The 22,059-nt window shown below is 34.5% G+C and overlaps 1 protein-coding gene across 13 annotated transcripts in view; it reads left to right on the forward strand.

The window, feature by feature from the left end:
- The window catches only part of Rbp6 (RNA-binding protein 6), a 1,109,038-nt gene that overhangs the window by 1,058,947 nt on the left and 28,032 nt on the right, over positions 1–22,059 (forward strand). For 6 of the 13 annotated variants that reach the window (XM_074128249.1, XM_074128251.1, XM_074128246.1 and 3 more), the window contains 2 exons: positions 4,396–4,644; positions 9,341–9,406. The exons of 1 other annotated variant lie outside the window; for it this stretch is intronic. In XM_074128249.1, coding sequence (XP_073984350.1) covers positions 4,396–4,644; positions 9,341–9,406 — 315 coding nt within the window. The remainder of the gene's footprint in view (positions 1–4,395; positions 4,645–9,340; positions 9,407–22,059) is intronic. 6 more of the 13 variants (XM_074128250.1, XM_074128252.1, XM_074128245.1 and 3 more) reach the window with 5 other exon arrangements.

The following is a 22,059-nucleotide window of genomic DNA, read 5'->3' on the forward strand; positions in this document are numbered from 1 at the left end:
GTTTTTCCAGTAGTTTTTAGAAGATGTAGAATAGAAATGGAAAAATTACTTTTCTTGTAAAAAAAATAAAAGTAACTTTTCTGGAATTAAGAAGATGAAGTTTTAAAAATAGTAAATCAATTAATGAAGAGCCCAATGTTTGAAATGTAATATTACTTGATAACTGCTTGTTAGTTTTAATACTGAATCTAAAGGAGAAGAGAAAGAGGTTTAATGATTTTGAAATCTTTATCTTTTTTTTCTATTCTAAATATTATTTGTGTGATCTCTGTGGAAAGTCATCATGGTATTTGGTTTTCTTATTCACTCTTTATTGTTTACATCTTGTGAATGGCTCCTGAGTATCCAAGAATTGGATGGGTAGGGATACAAAAAACTCTACTTCTTTTTTTTTCTTGACTTCGTGTCCCAGTTCTTTTTTGTTCTTTGCTTGTTCGGCAAATTTTTTGAATTGAGCAAGTGCTGACGTCAGGAAATTTTGGTTAGTTAGAAGTTTAAAATAGTAGTGAAAGACACAAAGAAGAATGTGAAACATTTGTGTGAATGAATGACTTATGAATGATGTGATGAAGCATGATGCTTATAAATTGTACTGAAGCTTTTTCACTCTTAAGAGAGAGAATAAATAGGTCCCTGTTTTTTGTCCCAAAAGAGGAGGGACACGAAGGGCACTCACTTATTTGACCTGTTACTAAATCTAATCCCTTTTTTTTGGAACTTATAAAAAGAAAAGAAATCAATGAGGTTTATTATTAAGATATATAATGCACAGTTTCCTATGGATCGACTCCTTTAATTTCCAAATTGGTGTTTCTAAAAGGACGAATCATATTTGCCACGTCTGTTTCCTAGTTTTGAACCAATTTTAAAAGATTAAATCAAAATACAAAAAAAGGCAACAAATAAATATAAGCTCTGGTGGTAAATTTAAGTTTCTTTAACTTGAATTTGAATAATTCGTTCTTCTGGCTGTTTTCGATTCTTAAATCATTTCAAGTTTACGGTGTCGACTTATCAGACATCTTTAATGAATATATTTTGTAAAAGAAAACTAGAAAAATTCGATTAATCATGGTGATATTTTTGACTCGAATAATTTGTCGATAAAATTCTGGAAACAAGTAAAGATATTGTTTATTAAAAATGTCAACATTTCCGTTATATTTTTTACGTCTTCAAATACATTTATATTTTTACTCAAATGAATCTTTAAAGCAGTTTTGGCTGTTGCAGATATGGTGCACTATCTATGGGCTTTTTCTATAAAGACAAGGTGGAATCCTCACAATCGCAAGACTTCTAAATGTGCTAAAACTTCTTTACAGACTCCTAAAAATAGACTTCCAAAAATTTATTGTACATTGAAAGTACCAGATTTTGTTCTAATAATGCGAGAAATATTTAAATGATTTAAGAACTTCTATGTGTTGTTTTTTTTAGGAGAACCTAAAAAACCCTGTGTTTCTCCTGCAACCATTTGATTTACAAAAATCAATCTTCCTTCTCTCCTATATGGCAACTTGGACCAGCTTCACGGTTTCCATGTCACTCTGCGTTCTTCTGCACAGTATCTCAGCCTTTCTTGCAAAGTTTCTTCAGAGAAAGTTGACCGTAAGCAAGTATTTTGATTGACCCAAATTATACACCTCTCAGAAATTCTGAGTAAAATGGTCTATAAAGCAAGTTGATTCTATTTCAAATATTTACTGAGAAATATCTTTGATTTTATCTAGCACGCATTTTGTTGAGTCTTTTTTTTTTTTGAGTCATTTGAATTAAACTATCTCTGATGATGGATTAATGTCTGAAGCAAGTGAGGGGTTCAATGCTTGCTTCATGGGACCTGACCACATTTCCAACTGAGAAACATCCTCTCTATACCACTCTAGATGTTGGTCCTTTTTAAAGGAGACCGTTCCATACTTGGGCCTTCGCAACCGTTTCGTGAATCTCTTTAAAGTAAAGACAGAACCAATAAAGAAAAATTAATGTTGACATTTTTAATACCAAAAAAACAAGAAATTTATTCGTACCATGGCAGAGAAACCCACCAAAAATTAGCACCCACAGGAATCCTTTCCCCCTTTATCTTCTAAAAAATTCTTTAAAATTTTGTTTCAAAATCGGATCGATCAATCTTAACGATTCTTCTTCTTTTTTCTTCCCAAAACTTTTATGGGAACATTTTCTTTTTAATGAATCCGTTATTATTTAATATTATTTATATTTTTTGTTAGATTTTTTTTTTTATTTTCTCCAATTATTTGAGGAAAAACAAAGAGGAGATTTTTCCATCGCATCTTTATTGTAGTAAGTAAACTAATGAATAACTATGTAGAGCATGGGAAAAACTAGTTTTTCCTTTTCTGTTAGTTTTTCTTCTTTTTTTTAATTTAAAACAATTATACATTTTTTTGTTAATTATACTGCATGTTATTGTAGCGTGGTTATGCCAATCATATTGTGCATGAAATGACCATAAATTTATTAAAACAGGTTTTTGTTTATCTGACCTTTTTCTTTTCTCAAAATAAATGAAAAAGGGGAATTTCGTTTTTAATTAAAGGATAATTTTAGTAAACCTGGACTATTGACTCTTTGCGCCCTGTTTTTTTCTGGATAGAAATGATTATTTAAAAAAGTAAAAACATAAACTGAGCTTTTGGCTTGATGGTCAGCATGATTCGTTATTTGTTCCATTCTATTTATTTATTTGTCTTTACTTTATTTTTATATAAATGTTTGCTTTATGTTTGTTTTTATACTTCTTCGTTCTCCCAAAATACTGAAGGAGTTGCAGCTTAAAAAAAAAATAAAGGTCATCAGGTATATATGCATTTCAAATTGACAGGCGCTTCTTATCTTGGAATTTATTATTATTTATTTATTTATTTTACCGTTATTCAACTGTTTTCGTCCTGCTTTATTTTATTTTCTTAGGAACTTGTAACAATTAGGAAGGCTTTTTTCTTAAGATAGGTGAAGATTTTCTTTTTCTTTTTGCTATTTGTGAACATATTATGTGGACCCAGTATTTTTTTTTTTTGGCGTACTCTCGGTGGCTGGTTTGCTGCAAATCAAAGAGCAATGCCTTGAGAAGTTCACAAAATCTTTCATTGTACTTTGTGGCATGAAAGACGTAACTGTATCTTGACATCTAATGTTCTTGGATACGTTGCCATGGAACTTACTAGTCTTTAGTTCCTAGTTGATTATACTTCCCGCGCTGATGTCTCTCACTCCAGGCTATCTAGGAAAGTTCTAGGACAGTGATGGCGAACCTATGACCCGCGGGTCACAGACACTGACCCGCGCAAGCTTTTTCACTGACCCACCACAATTGCTAGGCAACCATTTGTTTGTTTACGCGGGTTGATTTAGATTTTCTAATTGTTGTGGATAATTTATATTCTATCTGTATTTTATTTTCAATCACGCATTGACACAAAAGCAATTTAATTGCTATTTAAATACCTTTAGTTTGATCATTACAGTTCTAAAACGCAAATGACGACAAATCCTTTTGTAGTATTTGAAATAAAGCAAAAGTGTTTACAAAATATCAAATAAAATGTATAATTTTACTCATATTTTGTTTGTTAAAAAAATCGACAACCCAAAGCAAATAACCATATTTAGATTTTTCTGTAGATAAAACACACTTTTGTAAGGTTTTGTTCAGTTATGTTTGTAAAAAGGAGACTTCCATAGCACTTCGTTTCGTCTCGTTTTACCCGTTAAGCCAACTGAATTTTAAAGATGTTTAGTTTTGAAAATGTTCAGTTTAAAATTTTTAAATTTAACTCTTGTGCAAATGGGCATTAGTGACCCAAGAGCTAGTACTAAAAAAAAAATTTGACCCACATCTGAAAAAGGTTCGCCATCCCTGTCCTAGGAAGAGAAGAAGAGACGGTAATCCCAGATAACTTTCTTATCCCAATACATCCTTATCCTCAAAGGACTCCAGAAATAACTACTCTAAATTTAAAAAAATCTAGGATACTTCTAAGGTTGATAGTTCCCCTCTCAACTCCCGTTTATCATGCACGCTTTCCAGGGAAAACCCCTGGAAGGAAAGAGGATCCGCTAACCACTCTCTGGTGCCTAAAACATCCCATACGGTAGCGCCCCCTTTTAGCTATCGGCTAAAATTGTAATTTACACCTATTTGGGATTTCTGAGAGCAGTAGTGAGGAAACATTTTCATTGTAGTATAGGTTTTCCCAGCCTACAACTATTGGTTTTCCAGAAATATTCAAGTTTTATTTAAGTGACTCTCCAACTAGTTATCCAATGGACGATTACAGTTGATGGACGATTTTTTTTCAATCCTTTTATTTTATTTCTTAAATTATCGCTTTAAACACATTTCAAAAAACAAAACAAACACAACAGAGATATTAGAAATGGAGCCGGTTGGACTGTCTTCAGGGTATGCTGGTTATAACTACTATCCGCCAAGCGGAGGCTCGCCCGGAGGCGGTGGAGACCGTTCAACATATTATAACGATTATCAGAGCGGTGCAGCTCGTCAAGATTCTCCATTACCATCAAGGCATGAACAGTCTGGCCGGAAAGTGGTCATCAGGCACGATGTATACCAACCTGAAGATAGGTTGAAGACATACGTAGCAGGTAACATTTGTATGTGCTTTTCTGAATTATACTATTTATTTATTTATTTATTTATTTTTAATTTAATGTCAAAATTATTTTATTTATTTATTGCTGTATTATTATTTTTGTCTCGCGTGTGATTGAATTTTAAATTTTTGCTTGAGTTCATCTAAAACGGAATGAAAAATAAGTTTTAATTTTCACAGTTAATGCACATTTATTTTTACGAAATAAAGTAATGCTTGCACAGTTTTTGAAATTTTTCCTTTATACAGCTTATTTTCATTTTAACAAGCCAAGTTTAAAATTTTGTCATTTCAAAGCTGGGTAACGACTTAACTTTTGTTTAACAAAAATTTCAAAGGTAAGTATTCTACATTTAACTGTAAAGAGGTTTATCAATTATATTAATGCCTCTCTTAAAGCCTAAAATTTTAATTTTTTTTATTATTATTTTCGTTGGTGCTAAATCCCGGAAATATGACGTTTTTAAGGCAACATACAGCGAAAAAAATTGTTGTCTTATCCGCGAGCGAAAATATCATTAAAATTAAAATCAGCAGGAAGTTCCTACTTTGAATTTTATGTTTTCTAAATTATCTAACGTTGCTTTGATTAGGAAACAGGAAATACCATCGATTTTCAAAAACAGCAGCTGCTTTACTGTTGTATTCTTTAATACTTCCGCTTTCTGTTGTATTGTACTGTTGATTATTTCGTTTATATCTTTGTAAGTAATCATATCTAAATTCTAGTCACATAAAACTTCATTTGTTTCATAAGATTCTTTTTCTCCCCTTGTGCAATTATTGGCTACGTAAAAAATTAAGATTTTTCTAGCTTCTACAGATAGCTGGGTATTTCAACTCGAATTCTTATATCGCAGTCTCCTTCTCGCTTTGCTCGACATTCTGCCGCAATTCCAGTCTAGATAGCCAAGATCTATGTCCCATTGTTTTCAACCCTGTAATTAGACTTAAAAGAACAGAACTAAACAGACCGCTATCGACTACTTAAAAGACTCTTAGACGACAGATCAAAACTCTCTCTGGACAACAAAAGACTAATTTATACTTCTATTTTGTGAACCCATCTGGGCGTATGGAATAGAGCTGTGGGGTTCAACCAAACGCTCCAATCTCCGAAAGGAGTCTAATCTCTTCAATCTAAAATACTTCGAACTATTTGTAAACGCTCCATTTTATGTCTCCCAACCTGGACTATACACACTGACCTTAACATTCCTATTATCACACAAGTCGCTGAGAACACGATACAGAAAACTCCACTTCAGCCAGCAATCTCATATAAATCCTTTAGCTCAAAAATCTTTCTTCAAGAACTCTTCCTGATTACCCGGACAAGACGTCTTAAAAAACAGTAGCCTCGTGATCTCCTCTCTAGTGAAGAGAGTCTAATGTTTTGGAGTGTTACCAATGGGTGGTAACTTCTACACTCTCTACCTTATCATTTGTTACTCGGTTATCACTGATACTTATAGCGCTAACGCGCTGATTGTACCATAAATAAACGCAAAAAAAAAATAAAAATAAACCTTGTAATTAGATCAGGCTTGAAACAAGCGAGTTTTTTCCTCCCCTAAAATCATCACAATATCAGTAGACCACGCCATTATGCTTCTCCATCAACAACTTGACGGCATCCACTTCTCAAAATGACTAATCCTGACCACAAAATCCCATTTCTTAATCATTACATCTGTTTCGGAGAGTAGAATTTACGTACTTCACATGCTGCATTCTTAATGTAGCCGCATCTCGTAAATACTTCTGAATACATCTCGTATTTTGTAACTCATTCTCAGGGGATAGCCATTCATTGCCACTTTGACTATATATGTGGTTGAAGGCAATGCCAAAACCATAAGCTTTCCATTGCCTGTGCTGGAGCCCTCTCTTTCACACCTTTTGTAGCTAAATAGGTCAACCGTTGTGCTTGTATCTGCAAATATTTGACACATTTAAATCTTCCACAGTGTTTTAAAGCACCGATACTTTTAGTCTCCAGGTGTCAGTTAAATATCGTCTCCGCGTCTCCTTCCCGAGATTCTGCGGCCGTCCAACAGTAAGGGAACACATAATGCATAGTTCACAATTTGATAAACTTTGTCGCAACACAAAAATGATAAGAGCTCTCTTAAAACTAATTAATTCTGAGTAGTTATAGATGAAAAGCTTGCAGAGGTGGTGGGGGTAAATATAACTTACAAACTAAAATGGTTGAACAGTTTGAGATGAACACACAGACGTCTGTGAAGGAAGGTGAGACGATGAGGTGATGCTGCTATATAGTTAAATAGAAGGCGTTTTACTGCCCGTCCAGCCATCACTTTAGCACAGGCGAGAAACGTTAACCTCACAGACTATTATGCTCGTATTTCCTCTCGCAAGCATAATCAAAATGAAGAACAGGTCGCGGGGGTGGAATGACGGGTTTTCCTCACGCCCATCCACTTCTTCGCCACCAGCTCTTGACATCTACTCGCTATTCTGGCCCCCCACAAAACCAGTTTACACCTTGCAATTCATTTTCTGATAAATAGCAGGTCGTTCGTTTTGGAACTGTCAGTCGAGTGTTTAACCTCCGTTCTAGGAGAGCTTGGAGGCTGCCCCAAGCTCTTATACCATGTCGTAGCGATGTTACCAAAACCATTCATTACAAATAAGATAATAGCTTTTACAGCCTCCAACTTCTCTTGCTTTTACCACCTCCTTCCTCTACCAACATATAGGATAAGATTTATCCTATTCCATGTATTTTGATCGCTTTAAACCTTTCCTAATTTTCTGCAAATCCTTGAATATTATGCAGCCAATGTTCATACATTTTAATAATTCTTAAATCCTTCACGCGTCTGATTAGTTTTAAAGTTTTTCATACAATTTTCCAACAGATTATTACGAGAAAAACTCTGGCGTGTTCGTTCACGCACGGCTTATCTTATCAGTAATCCTAGAAGATGCTAGTTTATTTCATGTACGAACTTTAGGCAATGATATTTATAGTACACATTGCGTCCACTAGATCTTGTGGCACCACATTTGGGATGACAGGAGCCCAGCACTGGTACTTCTAAGATAAAACGGAAGTAAAGAATTTTCTCGAGGAAGAAAAATGATTCTGTAAAGTTGAGGGATTTGAATCGCTAATTTCCAGCCGGAATCTATTACGATTACTTCAATAAAATATCGGTAAATTAAACTTCCCGTGCTTGAAGCTTGACGTAATAACTGTATTTCCTCCATCGAATAATGAAAGAAATAAGCGAATGAAATGTTACCTTTGTTTTATACTCGTATTTGAGTTTAACCTTGTAATTAGTGTTTAGCCAAGATGTAAAAAAAAAAAGAGAGAGTCTGTTGCAGGTTTGATTAGAGCAGTGCATTTGGTTTTGGTTATTTTGTATCTAATGCTAGTCTATTCGTACAAAGGCTTTTCCACAGGATGAAGGCGAATGAGAGAGAACCAATAGATTAACAGATACAGGGATAGGGACAAAGCTAAGGTTTGTAAGTGGACTAGCCCAGGATCTGTCCGTCTATATGTACACAGTCAGTCTGTAGAGAAGTCCTAATGATGCAAGCCCCCCCCCCTACAATCATGCTACACGCACCTACTCATTGCTCTCTCTCTGTGTTGTTTGGTTTTGGTACTGGAAACTGGCGCGGGTCATTGCCTAGAAACAGGATATAGAGCTATCCCCTAGAAAGGAAGATAATCTACAAGCCCTCTCTTCCTGCGTTATTCAAACCAGAAAGTCTCCCCGTTTCTCTTACAACAAGTACACAACGGTAAAGGAACTTCCCAAGTTAATGGTAACTTGTTTTCTAATCATACCTGTGACTAGATTCTCATTTTGACTTTTGGCTAGTCCAGGAGTTTCTTTGTTAATTTAAATGCAAAAAATTGATACAACCCATCTTTGGCAGAATAAAAAGGACCTTGACTTTAGGGCAACTATCCTTCAATCAGATCCTAGAAACCTCAAAAAAAAAAAAAAAAAAAAAAAAAAAAAAAAAACTACATCAAAATTTCAGAGCAAAACAAGCTTGGGCTAGCTAACATTCAGAGCAGTTCCAAAATTATGGTACATTAGCTTGTAGAAGACAGCATCTAAAACTGCACTTCTAACTCGCTACCAAATTAACGCTGCTTGGTCCAAATTTCTATTTAAATACAATCGCATTTTGTAGCATAAATTATTTTTAGTAAGTTTTTAGAAGTTGTAGTTCTAAATTATAAAACTATTATTATTGAAAACTACTTATTGAAAACTATTATTTTTGTAATCATCTTAATATTAAATTATTGCAGGTATTTATTTTTGTAAAAGTAAGGTCAGTATGTAATATTATTTGAAGGAGAAGTACATCTGTTCTATTTTAGAACTAATGTTGCATTTTATTTATTACTAATTAAATGCAATATTAACATTCATATATTGCAATTAATAAAACTCCATTCATTATCATGAAGGAAGGTTTAAGTTGCATAAATAAAAGAAGAATGCATGACTAAAGATTACTTAAACAGAATGCATTTACTTACTTATAACTAACAAGCAGTTATGGTTTCTAATATGGCTCAAGTTTTCTAATTAATTAAAATTAATAATAACTTTAATAAACTAATATTTTGCATGACTTTTTTTAATTTTATTAATAGTTTACTAATCCAATTGTTTTTCTTTATATTTAAACAGTCGACCTCACGAACGGCCAGTTAACACCGAACAATAATACACCTCTTTTAACCCAAGCTCTGTCAGGTAAAAAAATGCTAAACTTTACTAACAATTTATAAATTAACAATATGTTTTTCATTTAAAATTGTCCAAGTATACTTGAATTAATTTTTGCTTTTATTCTTGCTTGATTTTTAATTATTTAATAAATATATATTATATATTAATTAGTATTATATATATTAATTGGTTGTGGTGTACTGTTTGGTTATTATTAATATGTTTAAAATGGGGGCATTACTAAATTATACAGTATTACAGTGTGCTTCACAAGTTCCTGTAGGCTATTCAGCATTATTGTGTAGGTTTATATATTATATAACTTGCCTGTGCAAAAGGGGAACTTACTCTTTCAATCCTTCTGCACAACACGTGTTAATTTTGGATTGGCCTGAGTTAATGACAGTTATTATTCTCTCAACAACTACCTGAAGATGTCCTATGTAACTTATGAACGTTCAGAGGTGATATTTAGAATGGGGGTACCTTCAAGGCCTATGTTCCCTGAAGAAGTGGAGATTAAGTCTGAAAAATTAGGCTATTATTTTACTACTTATTCCTCTATATTATGATTTCTAGCAGGTTGAGACATGTGAATTCTATTTCCGTTAACTTTTTCAACCTCTTTCACTTAACAGAAGTTATTGCATTAAAAATTTGTTCAAATGTTTGGCGAATCCGTTCTTTTTGTAACTTATTTTTAAAGCTATTTTCTCTTTATTCTGTTTAAGACGTGTTTTTAAATTGATTTTTCAGTTTTGAATACGGAGATATGTGTTTCTTTGCCACTGTCTTCTAGAACTAGGCACTTAGTGGTTGTCTCGCCCAAATTCGAGACAAGATAATAAACTTAAAAATGTACCTCTTAGAAAACTGGAGCTACTGGATTTGGATCTCATCCTGTTCTCTTTCCTGCCACTGACATTTTGAAAGAAACCTTTCAACCAGAATAAAGAAGATAACCAATAAGTAGGAGTATTAACTGAAACAATTAGACAATTAATTGAATCTTTAAATGCAATCTATTGTACATCATCTTCCACGTTGGTAGCAACATCATGGTATATTTTAATAGGGGTTGGTGGTGACATACAGTGGCCCCTGATGTAATCCCTAGAATGTAAATAAATGGTTGGGAAAAGTTGACAGAAATAGAAGGTCATGAATTCATGTCTCAACCTGATAGAAATCATGAAATAGAGGGAATAAGTAGTAAAGTAATCGCCTATTTTTCAGGCTTAATGTCCAAACTACCCAAATTAGGTGTCACAAGCCGAAGGGGAGCGAATACTGTTAACATTTTCTCCACATATATACGAGTAAGTTTAGTTATATAGCTAGTTCTTGAACTGTAGACCTCTTGGTTAAAGTCCATCATAACCCTTCAACATTTGGAGTATAAAGGGAATCAGGAAGGTCTTTTACTGGTGGACAGCTGAAGAAGTGCTGTAGACTGTTTCCGTTTAATCGCAGGCGGTCCCTAAGTTCCAGGATTGGATTTCCGTTCTAGACTCGGGATGATTGTTTGCTGCTTTTCTGTAATTTGATCCTTGAAAGGGGGCATTGGATTTTTGAAGAGCTGGAGGCACCTTTTACTAAAATGAATGTTCCAAAAATCAAAATTCTGGTAAAAGTGATAGATCTACAAGTTGATCAACCGGAAATCATTGATGTCGATTTAAACAATAAAAGGAAATATGTGGTAAAGGGAGAGTTCCAATTGGTCGATTTTTTTTTTTTTTAAACTGTTTTCTGGTTGAACTTATTCGAAGTAACCAATTTAAATATTTTGTGATTTTTTTTAATTTTTACCGATCGCCCATCCTGTTTCAACCATTTATTGCAGAAAAGAATACTCTACCAAAGTAGTAAAAGGGAAACAAAATATTTGTGTGCTATATTCGCAAAATTATTGTCCAATCCCATTGAGATTTGCAATCTCATGCTCCTTTAGATTTATGATCATATTTTATGTTAGTTTTGATATTATCTTTTTTTCTTCTTCTTCTCCTTTATATGTATCGGAGGGTTTAGAATACATGGGTTGACCAGAGTTATATCCTGTATGGTCAGTCGCTAGGGACCTCGTTATTTTCAACCCTAGATACAAAACAAACAAAAACACACATAATATACGTTCGTAAATACTCTACTGTAATGCTATAGATAAACACTCGCAAACGTAGACATATTGTACATATATAGATCCTCCTACACTTCGTATACTTCGATATTTGTGTACTCACAAACCGACAAATAATACACAGGCACAAGCTTACATTTCTTGTATGACTGAAGCTTTGCTGTCTCTTCAAAGATACAAGAACTTACTAAGACAATGTGTTGCAATACAGGTATATGTGTGTAGGGGAATCCTGCGTACCGCTACTTAAATCCTTAACAAAAACTTACAGTTTAAAAAGTTAAGTATAAGGGTTGATTAAACGCCAAAAGGTACACAAATCAGCAAGTACCCAACATTTCATTCAAGCTTAGTTGATATAATTTAAGTAATTTTGCTGCATTAACTTTTCCTTCACATTTTTTAGAATTTATTAGATGTCACAGACCCTTATGCTGGCCAGTTCGTTCATAATATTATTTGGTTATACTTATGATAAAATGTATATTATATCTTCGTTTTTAAATAGGTACTTTATTTTAACTCTATTCCAAATAATTATTATTCTTCTGATTTATCTTTAATATGCCCTTTATTCTGAAGTTGTCACATCTTATACATGCATGTTAAAGTAGAAAAAGACAAAGTTAGAGTCGGCTACTGTTTAAATTTGAATCACGGAGGATTTAAAACAATATTTCAGACTTGAATTCGTCTAACCGAAATATTCGTGAGCACAAATAACACACAGTTAATAACAAGTATATTATTCAACAATTATTCATTTCTCAATTGTAATTTAATTTTACTTACAGTAAAATACTGGAATAATTATCTGTCCTAAAAGTATGCAATACTTATTTATTTTATATTACATAACATATATATAACATTGTGAGAAGAACAGCTACATTGAGAGTGTGATTGAAGAAAACTATATTATTTTCTATAAAGCCAGATAATTATTACCTATTATTATAAACGTTTGACTACTACATAAAGTAACAATTACTTTAATCGAAGAATGAACTTAAACAGACGATTTTTATTAAAAATAAAATAATCGAAATCATTGATGTATGTTGGTGTAAGCATTTTTTTAAAAAAGTTTTTAAATTTTGTAGCCTCGTAATTTTTTTTATTTTTTATAACGTTTTCTTTTTAACCTGTAATTAATAGTTTGATTATTATAGATTAATAGATATTACAGTCAATCTACAGTGCTACTTGAACAAATTTTTTGTAGATGAAAATGGCCAGCATAAGGTTCTGTGACATCTAATAAATTCTAAAAAATGTGAAGGAAAAGTTAATGCAGCAAAATTACTTAAATTATATCAACTAAGCTTGAATGAAATGTTGGGTACTTGCTGATTTGTGTACCTTTTGGCGTTTAATCAACCCTTATACTTAACTTTTTAAACTGTAAGTTTTTGTTAAGGAGATTTTTGTACCTTTTGGATAGATTTTCATTTTTGTCTATTTTGCTAAGTTACATATCTGCTTTACTGTTTTTTTTAAATTTGGAATAAGCAATTCTAACATTATAACCTGATAAGGTGTTAAGTAGGAACCGTAACTACCACTGGAGAGATCTTTTTAAAGAATGATTATAGTTGCGGTCCCCAAACCATCCTCAATAACAATTTTTTTGAGAAAGCCTTTTTATATAAAATAGGAAGGTATTTGTACGTAAAAAGCAAATTTAAACTGCGATTTCAGACCTTCCTTTTAAGAGGAGTAAGAAAAATAAACGGGCGATTACAGTACTTCTCCCTAAAAGGCAAAGAGGCAAAGATTTTGAATCGAACGACAATTCATTAATGTAAATAGGTTCACCCATTGATAATTTTAACGATTTCAGTACTTCCTCTTAGTAGGTGTAAGAGCATGATGGCACTTCACAGCCATGTAGAGGAGCTTTAATCACTTCTTCGTGCTAAATTTTATCAAAATCGGACAAAGCGTTATAGAAATATTGGTAATAATAGTTTTAGAAACGGCCTTACTTGGGTGGGGCAAACTCCCCTCCATATGAGGCGTAGCGACGAGACTTTTAAAGTGCAAATCTGTACAAAATTTCGATTCGAATGACACTTCATTCATAAAAATCAGTTCACTTGTCGATAATTTGAAACGATTGCTATACTTCCCCTTAACTAGTGTAAGAGCAGATCGCCGCTTTAATGTTACGTAGGGGAGCCCTAACTCTATCATCCTACCAAATTTTATTAAAATCGGGCTAAGATTTACAGAGTAATTAGTAATAATAATTTTGAAGGGGGCCTTACATAAAGGGGGCTAACTCCTCTCTAATTCGGTGTACAGCGTCGAGACCCCCAAAAGGCACATCTACATAAAATTCCGAATCGAATGTCACCTCATTCATGAAAATCGGTTCTTGCGTTTAGGCGCTACGTAGTTTACAAAAAAGGTAACAACAACAACAAGAAGAAGAAGAAGAAGAAGAACAACAACAACAACAATTTCTGAAAATGCCGTTTTTGCTCATTTTCGGCAACTTTTTTCTCAAAATCTATTAGGTCTGGGGGGTTGCAAAAAAATTACAGTTATAAAGGAGGGTTTGCCCTATATTTTAAAGAAAATTTGGGAATTTTATCTTTTATAGAAAAAGAGAAAAAAATTGTCAAAGTTGGGTGTTTTTTAACGTTACGCTTTTTCGTGCACTTTTTGACGATCAATCCTTATACAACTGTCCTACCGGACAGTTTTAATACCCTAACCACGATGTATTATTATTATTTATTATACAATAATAAATATGTACATAAAATAAATATAGAAGTATAAATGTATAAAAACATTTCAACCTTCTTAGCTAAGTGAAGAAAGAGAAAAGTTAGGTGAGGAGGATTGGAATGCAGGGGAAAAGGAGGAGAAACCTGCAGCTAGTGTAGAGAGTGTAGAGGTGTATCTGTTTTATTCTTTTGTGTCCTGTAGGGGATAGAAGGATCTGTAGGAGGCTCTGTCGCGGCAGAGGGGATTAGGATGGCAGACTAGGATGGTAAGGAGTTTGAGCAGACGATTCTGTATATAGGAGTGTACCGAGGGGATAATGGACGCAGTCTCCGTGGAGTGAGTCAATTCTAGTACGTCATGGAGAGTCAGTCGCTAGTCTCAGAAATTTGTTCTGTATTGTCCTGGAGTTTCTTGAAGTTAGTTACTACAAGTCCAGGCTCCAGGTGGAGCAGGCGTAGAGCAACATCGGGGCCTAATAACTACATTGTAGAGGAGTAGTTTCTTAGTCACAGTCATTTTGGAGTCACTTGGAGAGAAGAGGAAATAATAGTCTTACTAGTCCAGTTTGCCTGCGTTTACTTTGTCCTGAACGTGCGTAGTGAAAGGCAGTTTGTTGTCCAAAGTTAGCCCTAAGTACTTCACGTGGGTAGACCACGGGATCAGAGTGTTATTACATCTGATTTGTCGGTTAAAAGTGGGTCTGCGTTTGGGGCAAAGATCTGGGTAGTAAAGTGTAACCAGAATCTACCCGTGATTTATCTTAATATTGTCCCAGTCTAAGACAAGTTGGCAAAGCATTGGCGACTCAGAGGAAATCTGAAGAAACCTGTTTAGTTTGAAAGCATTGGCATCTTCATAGACTGTGGGAAGATAGAGAAAACTCCAGTAACCCCTCCTAGGAAGTTCACTGTCTTTGTTATTATCTTAGGAAGACATATGGGAAGTAATCTGGTTGTTGGAAGAGTTGGATGTATCCCCTACCTAGAACTTTCTCTTGTTCTGATATTTCTCAGCAATCTTCTATACATAGGCCTATCCAAAAAAAAGTTGTTCCGCCCATTTTAGAATGGTTATCTTCGCTCTTTTTTTAAATATTGGATGAACAAATTTAGATCTAGATTTAAATCAATAGTTAGATCAATTTTCTTAATTTGGAAAATTAAAAATATTTAAAAAAAGGAGTTATAAATCTTCATAACTTCCATGGATGTATTATACAATCCAAGTGGTTATGGTATACGGATACGTGTATTTACAGATCCATAGAGTACATATTAATAGCTTACACGATAAATACATTTATGTAAAATATAGAATACTATTTCTGAATTGTGTATTTCTAAAAATAACTGCGTGAGATTTACGTGTGTGCAAGTTTTATGGAATACACAATTTTGTAACATGATCTAGAGGAAAGGGTTGGAGGAGAATAATTGCAGTTATCCATTAATTTTCATTTACTGGAACCAGAAAATAATCCCCAGGATGTGGATGACCTTTAAAAGCGATTATGGCTCTCATATCTTCCCCCAGTTGGAGCTTATATTCTAGAATTATACTATTTTCATTTTATTTTTTTTTGTTTATCTGAAATTGAATATTAAAGTGGTGGTTGCCTTTTAGGGGGTGGCAGAGGGAATCAGACTGCAATCAAGGATTTAGTCATGAGCTTCTAACTGGTGGGTGAATTCCAAAGGCTCAATAGCTTTTGGGATATATAAAATAGATCTAATGTAACTGCCCCCAAGGTGTCAGGTGAGGCCTCTCATCCTAGAGTTCCCTCAGGATATGGAACCACTCATCCCAGTGGCTCTCTAGGGAGTTTCCCGTCGAAAGAACGTCGTGCTATCAGTTGCAGCATTACCCTGGTGCCAACAAACTTCTTTGTCCCTGTGGGAGAATATATATCCTCCTACTCTTCAACATCTGGTGAGCAAACAGTTTCTTCCAAAGAAGGCTGGAACCACTAAACTAACTGGCTCTAAACAGGATGTTCCTCCTCAGATTTTCTGAGTCTGATTCTCTTTACCCAAGCTTAACCACAAAGTAATAGATTCGAGGATTATCTAAATCTCGGCTGTTAGAATTTTAGCCTGCCCCCCTAGAACATCAGTTACCGATGTGGGTACTTCGGGGAGTTGGAGTTCTAAGGATTTTACTTCCCTTCAAGGGAGAAAGAGCTCCTCTTTCTCAAGGCGAGTTGACACTACATTTTACTGCAATCCCAATCCAACCATTGCATTCATCTCGGGCGTACAGGAGAACTCTTCCCTCTCAAGAGCCACTTCACTGAATGATCTGAGATTTATGTTGCTAAAATTCTGAAATCATTTGGCCATAAATAAGAAACTCTTCGTAAGCGTCTACCATCTACTCAGAAAAAAAAACCATCACTTTTATTTGAGAGTATTCTCTTGAGTTACATTTCATGGAGCGGTTCTTGGTCGCTTTGCTTCCCCCCCTCAAAAGACCTCTTATTATCGTGAACCACATTGCTGAAGCCAACAAACATTGAAAAATGAAAATTCAAATTTTGGAGTAAAACTTCAGGAAAATGAGTAACCGAAAGCAGTTTTAGTTTTTAGTTTTTCCAGTCAGTTTTTCCTCCAGAATTTTCCTTTTTCTTACTGCACTAAGAACGAGGTAATATTGTGGTCTTATTCTAGTTGCCCCTGGATTTATTCTTTTCTTTTTTTGAAGGCCCGGCGTCCAAAATAAGTGTTTTTTTTAGAAATATGGTCCCTCTATCTAAATAAAATATTTCCAAATCCTTAGGGATTCAGTCCCACAATGGGGAAGTAACGGTTTTAATTAATTAATTTATTTTTTTAATTTTTTGGGAGTTACTTGAAGATGAGACTTCTCCATTTTTCTCTAATCTCGGATTCACGGTAGATGGGAGTAAGCTTTAGATTAATTATTTCCGTTTTACCCACGGAGTTAGAAGCAAATAATTTAGAACTTTGAAAATGGTATGAACATTTTCACACCAGAATTTGAAAGAAAGAAGGAAAATAAATTTATTATCCTAGGACTATTGTCCCCTAAGAATAAATACATGTACAATTTGGAGGTCCTATTGGTTTGGTCTGTATTTATATACAAAAAAAATTGGCAAGTATTTACAAAAATAAGAATTAAAATTGGGGAAATAAATGCATTCAATTATTATTTTGGTGGAAGCTTTGTAGAAAGGAGAAAACTGAACAGAAGGGATTTAAAGATGGAAAGGGTAGGAGCATGGCGGACAGATGATGGTAAGGAGTTCCAGAAAGAGGTAGCGCCAATTAGGAAGGATTTGTCAAAAGATGAAGAACGGTGTGAAGCAATATAGATAGAGATCGGAGGAACGAGATCTAGTATTGCGAGAATGGATCTAGGATTTGAACTTGAAGAGTTGGAAAAATATAAAATGGTGTCTTTGGGATTGGGATAACTTGGAAAAGGAATGAAGCCCAAAAAAGTACTGGCGGCGATAGACAGGAAAAAGCCACTTCAACTCATCGTAGTAGTGCGAAATGCTGCGAGTCTCTGGAAATGCTAGAAATAAATCTTATGAAGCAGTTCATGGAGGCGCTTGAGCTTAGCTTCAATTTCGGGTTTCTTGAGATTAATTGATTGCTGCTTAGTGCGTAGATATTTTAGTAGGTAGTTAATCAATAATATTTGTAACTAAAAATAAAAAAAAATTAAAAAACCTAAATCTGGTTCGCGTTTATTAGAATCAATAAAATGTTGTAAAGTAAGTTTGACTGACTAATATTGACGTGTGCTACTATGCACTTTCGCAAATGAAGAGAAATTTTAGAGGTGGGTCGTAATATGGGAGAGAAAGCCAGGGATTGGTCCAGGGATATTGATGGGGGAAAAAAGAGAGAAAAATATCCGCCAATGTTTGGGCAGAAAAATGCTAGTACAATACTACAATCAGTTTCTGGTTGGATGGTCTTGCGAGCGCAAAACCTGACTCAATGACTGTCTGGAGTTTGGGATCTATTTCCCCCCCCCCGCGCCTTAGCTCTCTTGTGAGGCACCCGGTAACTAGTATGTGGGACCCCCCCCCCCACTATATAGCCTCAGCTTCTAGACTCCGCTATGTTACCCTCAGGGTGTATAAATATACATTGAATTCAAGGCCCACATGATGTATGGACTATTTTCTATAACTTCGTAGCCTGTAGCCCATTTTTAATTAATCCAATGAATTGTGTGTTTCTAAGTATGAATGTGGGGGACCTCCCCCTCCCCCAAAAATAGAAGTTAAGGGGCCATAAATAAAGTTAATAAAGAGTGCATGGTAATTAGTGGTTATCTTCCATCCTCCTTCGTTGTTTAATCGAGAGAACAGTATTATTTTATTGCTTTATTTTATTATTCATTCTTTGACGTTCTCTGACTTAAAATTGTATTTACTTCTTTTTAATACATTCAATTGCTGCACACTGTTTAATCAGTCAATTAATTACAAAATCCCTCTTTAACCTGAGCTTTGACTTAATGTCTTACACGTTACCAGAACTAAGTTGATCTAAGTCATTGATCATGTTAGTTATGTGATGCGTAGATGATTCTATTTATATGTGCTTTTCATTAATTAAAACTGTTTCCGGTAAGACAGTTGTATAAAGGGATTGATCGTCAAAAACTGCACAAAAAAGCGTAACTTTGAAAAACACCCAACTTTGATAATTTTTTTTCTCTTTTTCTATAAAAGATAAAATTCCCAAATTTTCTTTAAATTATAGGGAAAATCCTTCCTTATAACTGTATAATTTTGTTGCAACAACCTAGATCTTATTGATTTCGAGAAAAAAATAACTTGCTGAAAATGAGCAAAAACGGCATTTTAAAAAATCCTTCTTCTTCTTCTTATTGTTCATAGTGAATTCTCCATTTTGTGTTTTCTCCAGAATCCACACTCCTGAACCACAGGAAATATACAGCTGATTTTTACAAACAGGTCCACCTTTCTGTACGTATGTCTATCTTTTCAAAGTAGTCAGCATAACTTTAAAGCTACAAAAATCACTGTAGTTTCAAATTCGATATTCTTTATGCTCCAAAGACCTGACAATAAACTTTTGAATTAAAACAACCTTAGCTTGTGGGGGAAAAGCCACTTTAAAGAAGTGGTTTTTCCTTTTCTTGTTATTCTATCTTGTTAACAGCTCTTGGCATTCCCATTTTGTGGTTCTATTATTTTTATTTTGAAACAGGAAGCTTCTCTAAGGTAACATTACAGAACATTGTACGGATCTAAGTACTGTAAAATTAAAGTAATGAAAATGTAATGTCTTTGCGGAAACTCCCGAGAGGAAAGAATAATCGATTACCGGGGGGAAAAAAAATGGATGTTACAGGACGAATTTGATGTTTGAAAACTTTAGAAAGAGAAGTCCTGCATATCTGGGACTTTGTTGTTTAATAACAGGTTCACTGATATAATACGGAAAAAGAAGAAATGATTTAATAAAAGTCCCATTGCATAAACTAAGAAAAAAAAATAGTAATAACGTTTAGCTTAAAGTTGCGTAATGCTCTAAAAATGACTCTCCTTTTTCCTCGGTCTAACAAAAGCAAAAAAAAGAGTCCGGAAGGGAAGGACCCAGGACAAAAAAATATTCCTTTTTTTTCTATTTGGTGGGAATTTTTTTTTGTTTTCATATAACGTAGTGGCTGGTTGGCTGGAAGTAGAGGTCCTGCCTCTATGCTCGCCTGGATTGGCTTATTCTTGATTAAAAGACCTAATAAAAAGGCTTCTTTTTTATTTATTATTATTACAATGCCTCCAGTTTACAATTTAAATGTGAATTTTATAGTCGGGGGCCAAAAAAAGAGAAAACTTATGGGGTGCACCAGTTTTTCTTTTTTTCATTAATATTATTTTCTCTTTTCCTTTTTCTCTTTAAACACCAAACTAGGAGACGGCTTTTATTTTTCACATAATAATAAAGAAAATTTATAGGTGAAGGGGAAATGACGTGTTTAATGTCAAAAAAATTGAGAAATTTAAACGCTGCACGGAGAATCTACGCTCCTGAAAGTCTAATTTATGAAATTATAGATATTATTATGATTATTCGCTAGAAAAGACGGAAACTCTGCGATATCTAAAACCTTTGGGGGGCCTATAAAGGTAGTAGAATGAATAGTAACTGTAATAGATCGAGTCTAGGACGAAATCAAACATCATCCTTAAGAAGGTTCCTACACCATCAATGTATTTCGTCAAGAGATCCTGTAGACCTAATTTCTTCATATGTCTTAAGATGGATAGGTGTTTCCTTCTCTGATTCACAAACTCTTAAGAGAAAAGATGTGGCAGAATCCCAATTTTTTTTTTTCGCAGAACCAACCACACTATGTCCATTAAGGGAACCAAGGTGTCTTAAGCGAGAGAGATTCTTGATTGATAGTAACTTAATTGGGTCTTCTTCTTCTTCCTACAGGCGCTACAGCCCTGAAAGGACCAGGACCTTCTCAATCAAGGCCATCCAGTAAGCTCTACCTTTAATCTACACCTTCGCACACCCATTTTCCTTAAATCCTCTTCAACGTCATCAAGCCATCTCAGTCTTCGTCTACCACTTCTTCTGACGCCTCTGGGGCTTCCATATAAAAATCGTTTAGGGATATTCTGTTCTCCACCATCCTCTCCACATATCCTATAACCAACTCAATCTTTTCGTTCTACACAACCGTTTGACAATTCCAGTCTACTCCACATAGTCTTGTTTACTTGCTCTTGTGAATTTTTGTAACATCTTTAATCTCGCTTCATTCCTTGCTGCTAAAACCTCTTTCACTTCATCATCGTACCAATCGTTTCTCGAAACCTTCCTTCTTTCACCAATAGTCTCCTTTGCTGCTTCCTGTACTTTTTCTTTTATCTGCTTCCATTTACCTTCCACAGTATTCTCATACCTTGTGTCCTCCAGCCCTACCCTTATCTTCTCTGAATACGCCTCTGTCTTGGCAGGTTTTCTTAATTCATTATAATTAAACATTAATCTGGCATCCTCCTCCATTTTCTCTCTGCCCATCAGTTTTTGTTGCATTCTGGCTTTGACTAATATGTTATCTGACGTCTCCGGGCCTTCCATATAAAAGTCGTTTAGGGATATTCTGTTCTCCAACATCCTCTCCAAATATCTTATAACCAATACAATCTTCCTTTATTTTTAATGCATACAACAACGATGTCTGCTTCTCCATAAAGAGTTTTAAGTTCCAAATTGGTGCGAATTCTCCATCATTCTCCCTTATTCAATTGTGTCAACCTATCAAAATTGATTGCTCACCAGAAGATGCACATGAGAAAATTGCACAAATCATTTACGGTCAAAAATCTAAAAAAACAGGAAGTGCGACTTAACGTGAAAACTTCCACGTTCCTACAGGCCACCACCATTTTCTCTTAAATTCCACTTGTTCAGACTTTAAGGATCTCAAAACGGATGTTTCAGGTAACTACCGGATATCAAAAATTTGATACTTTTCTTAAAGAGAGAAATAAAATGAAAAAGAAAAAAAAGACTATTAAGTTTAATTTCATTTTCACCAAGAGAATGGATTATAATAATGTACTATAAATAAACATTAAACTAAAGGAAAGAAGAAAATGGGTAAATAAGTTGTAATAGTAAACCCAGAAGGAGAAAGTGGCAAAGGAGAGGGGGAGAGGAGTACATTGTAGGGGAAGCGAAGCTCTGCTATCTGTGACCTTCAGCGTAAATCGCTAACCGCACCGCTCGTTCCTGCTCTCTCGGCTACCGCTGCCACTTTGCTCAATCAA

Source organism: Rhodnius prolixus, unplaced genomic scaffold (assembly GCF_049639745.1).
Source record: "Rhodnius prolixus isolate KJV_2025 unplaced genomic scaffold, Rpr scaffold_9, whole genome shotgun sequence".
Taxonomy (NCBI): Eukaryota; Metazoa; Arthropoda; class Insecta; order Hemiptera; family Reduviidae; genus Rhodnius; species Rhodnius prolixus.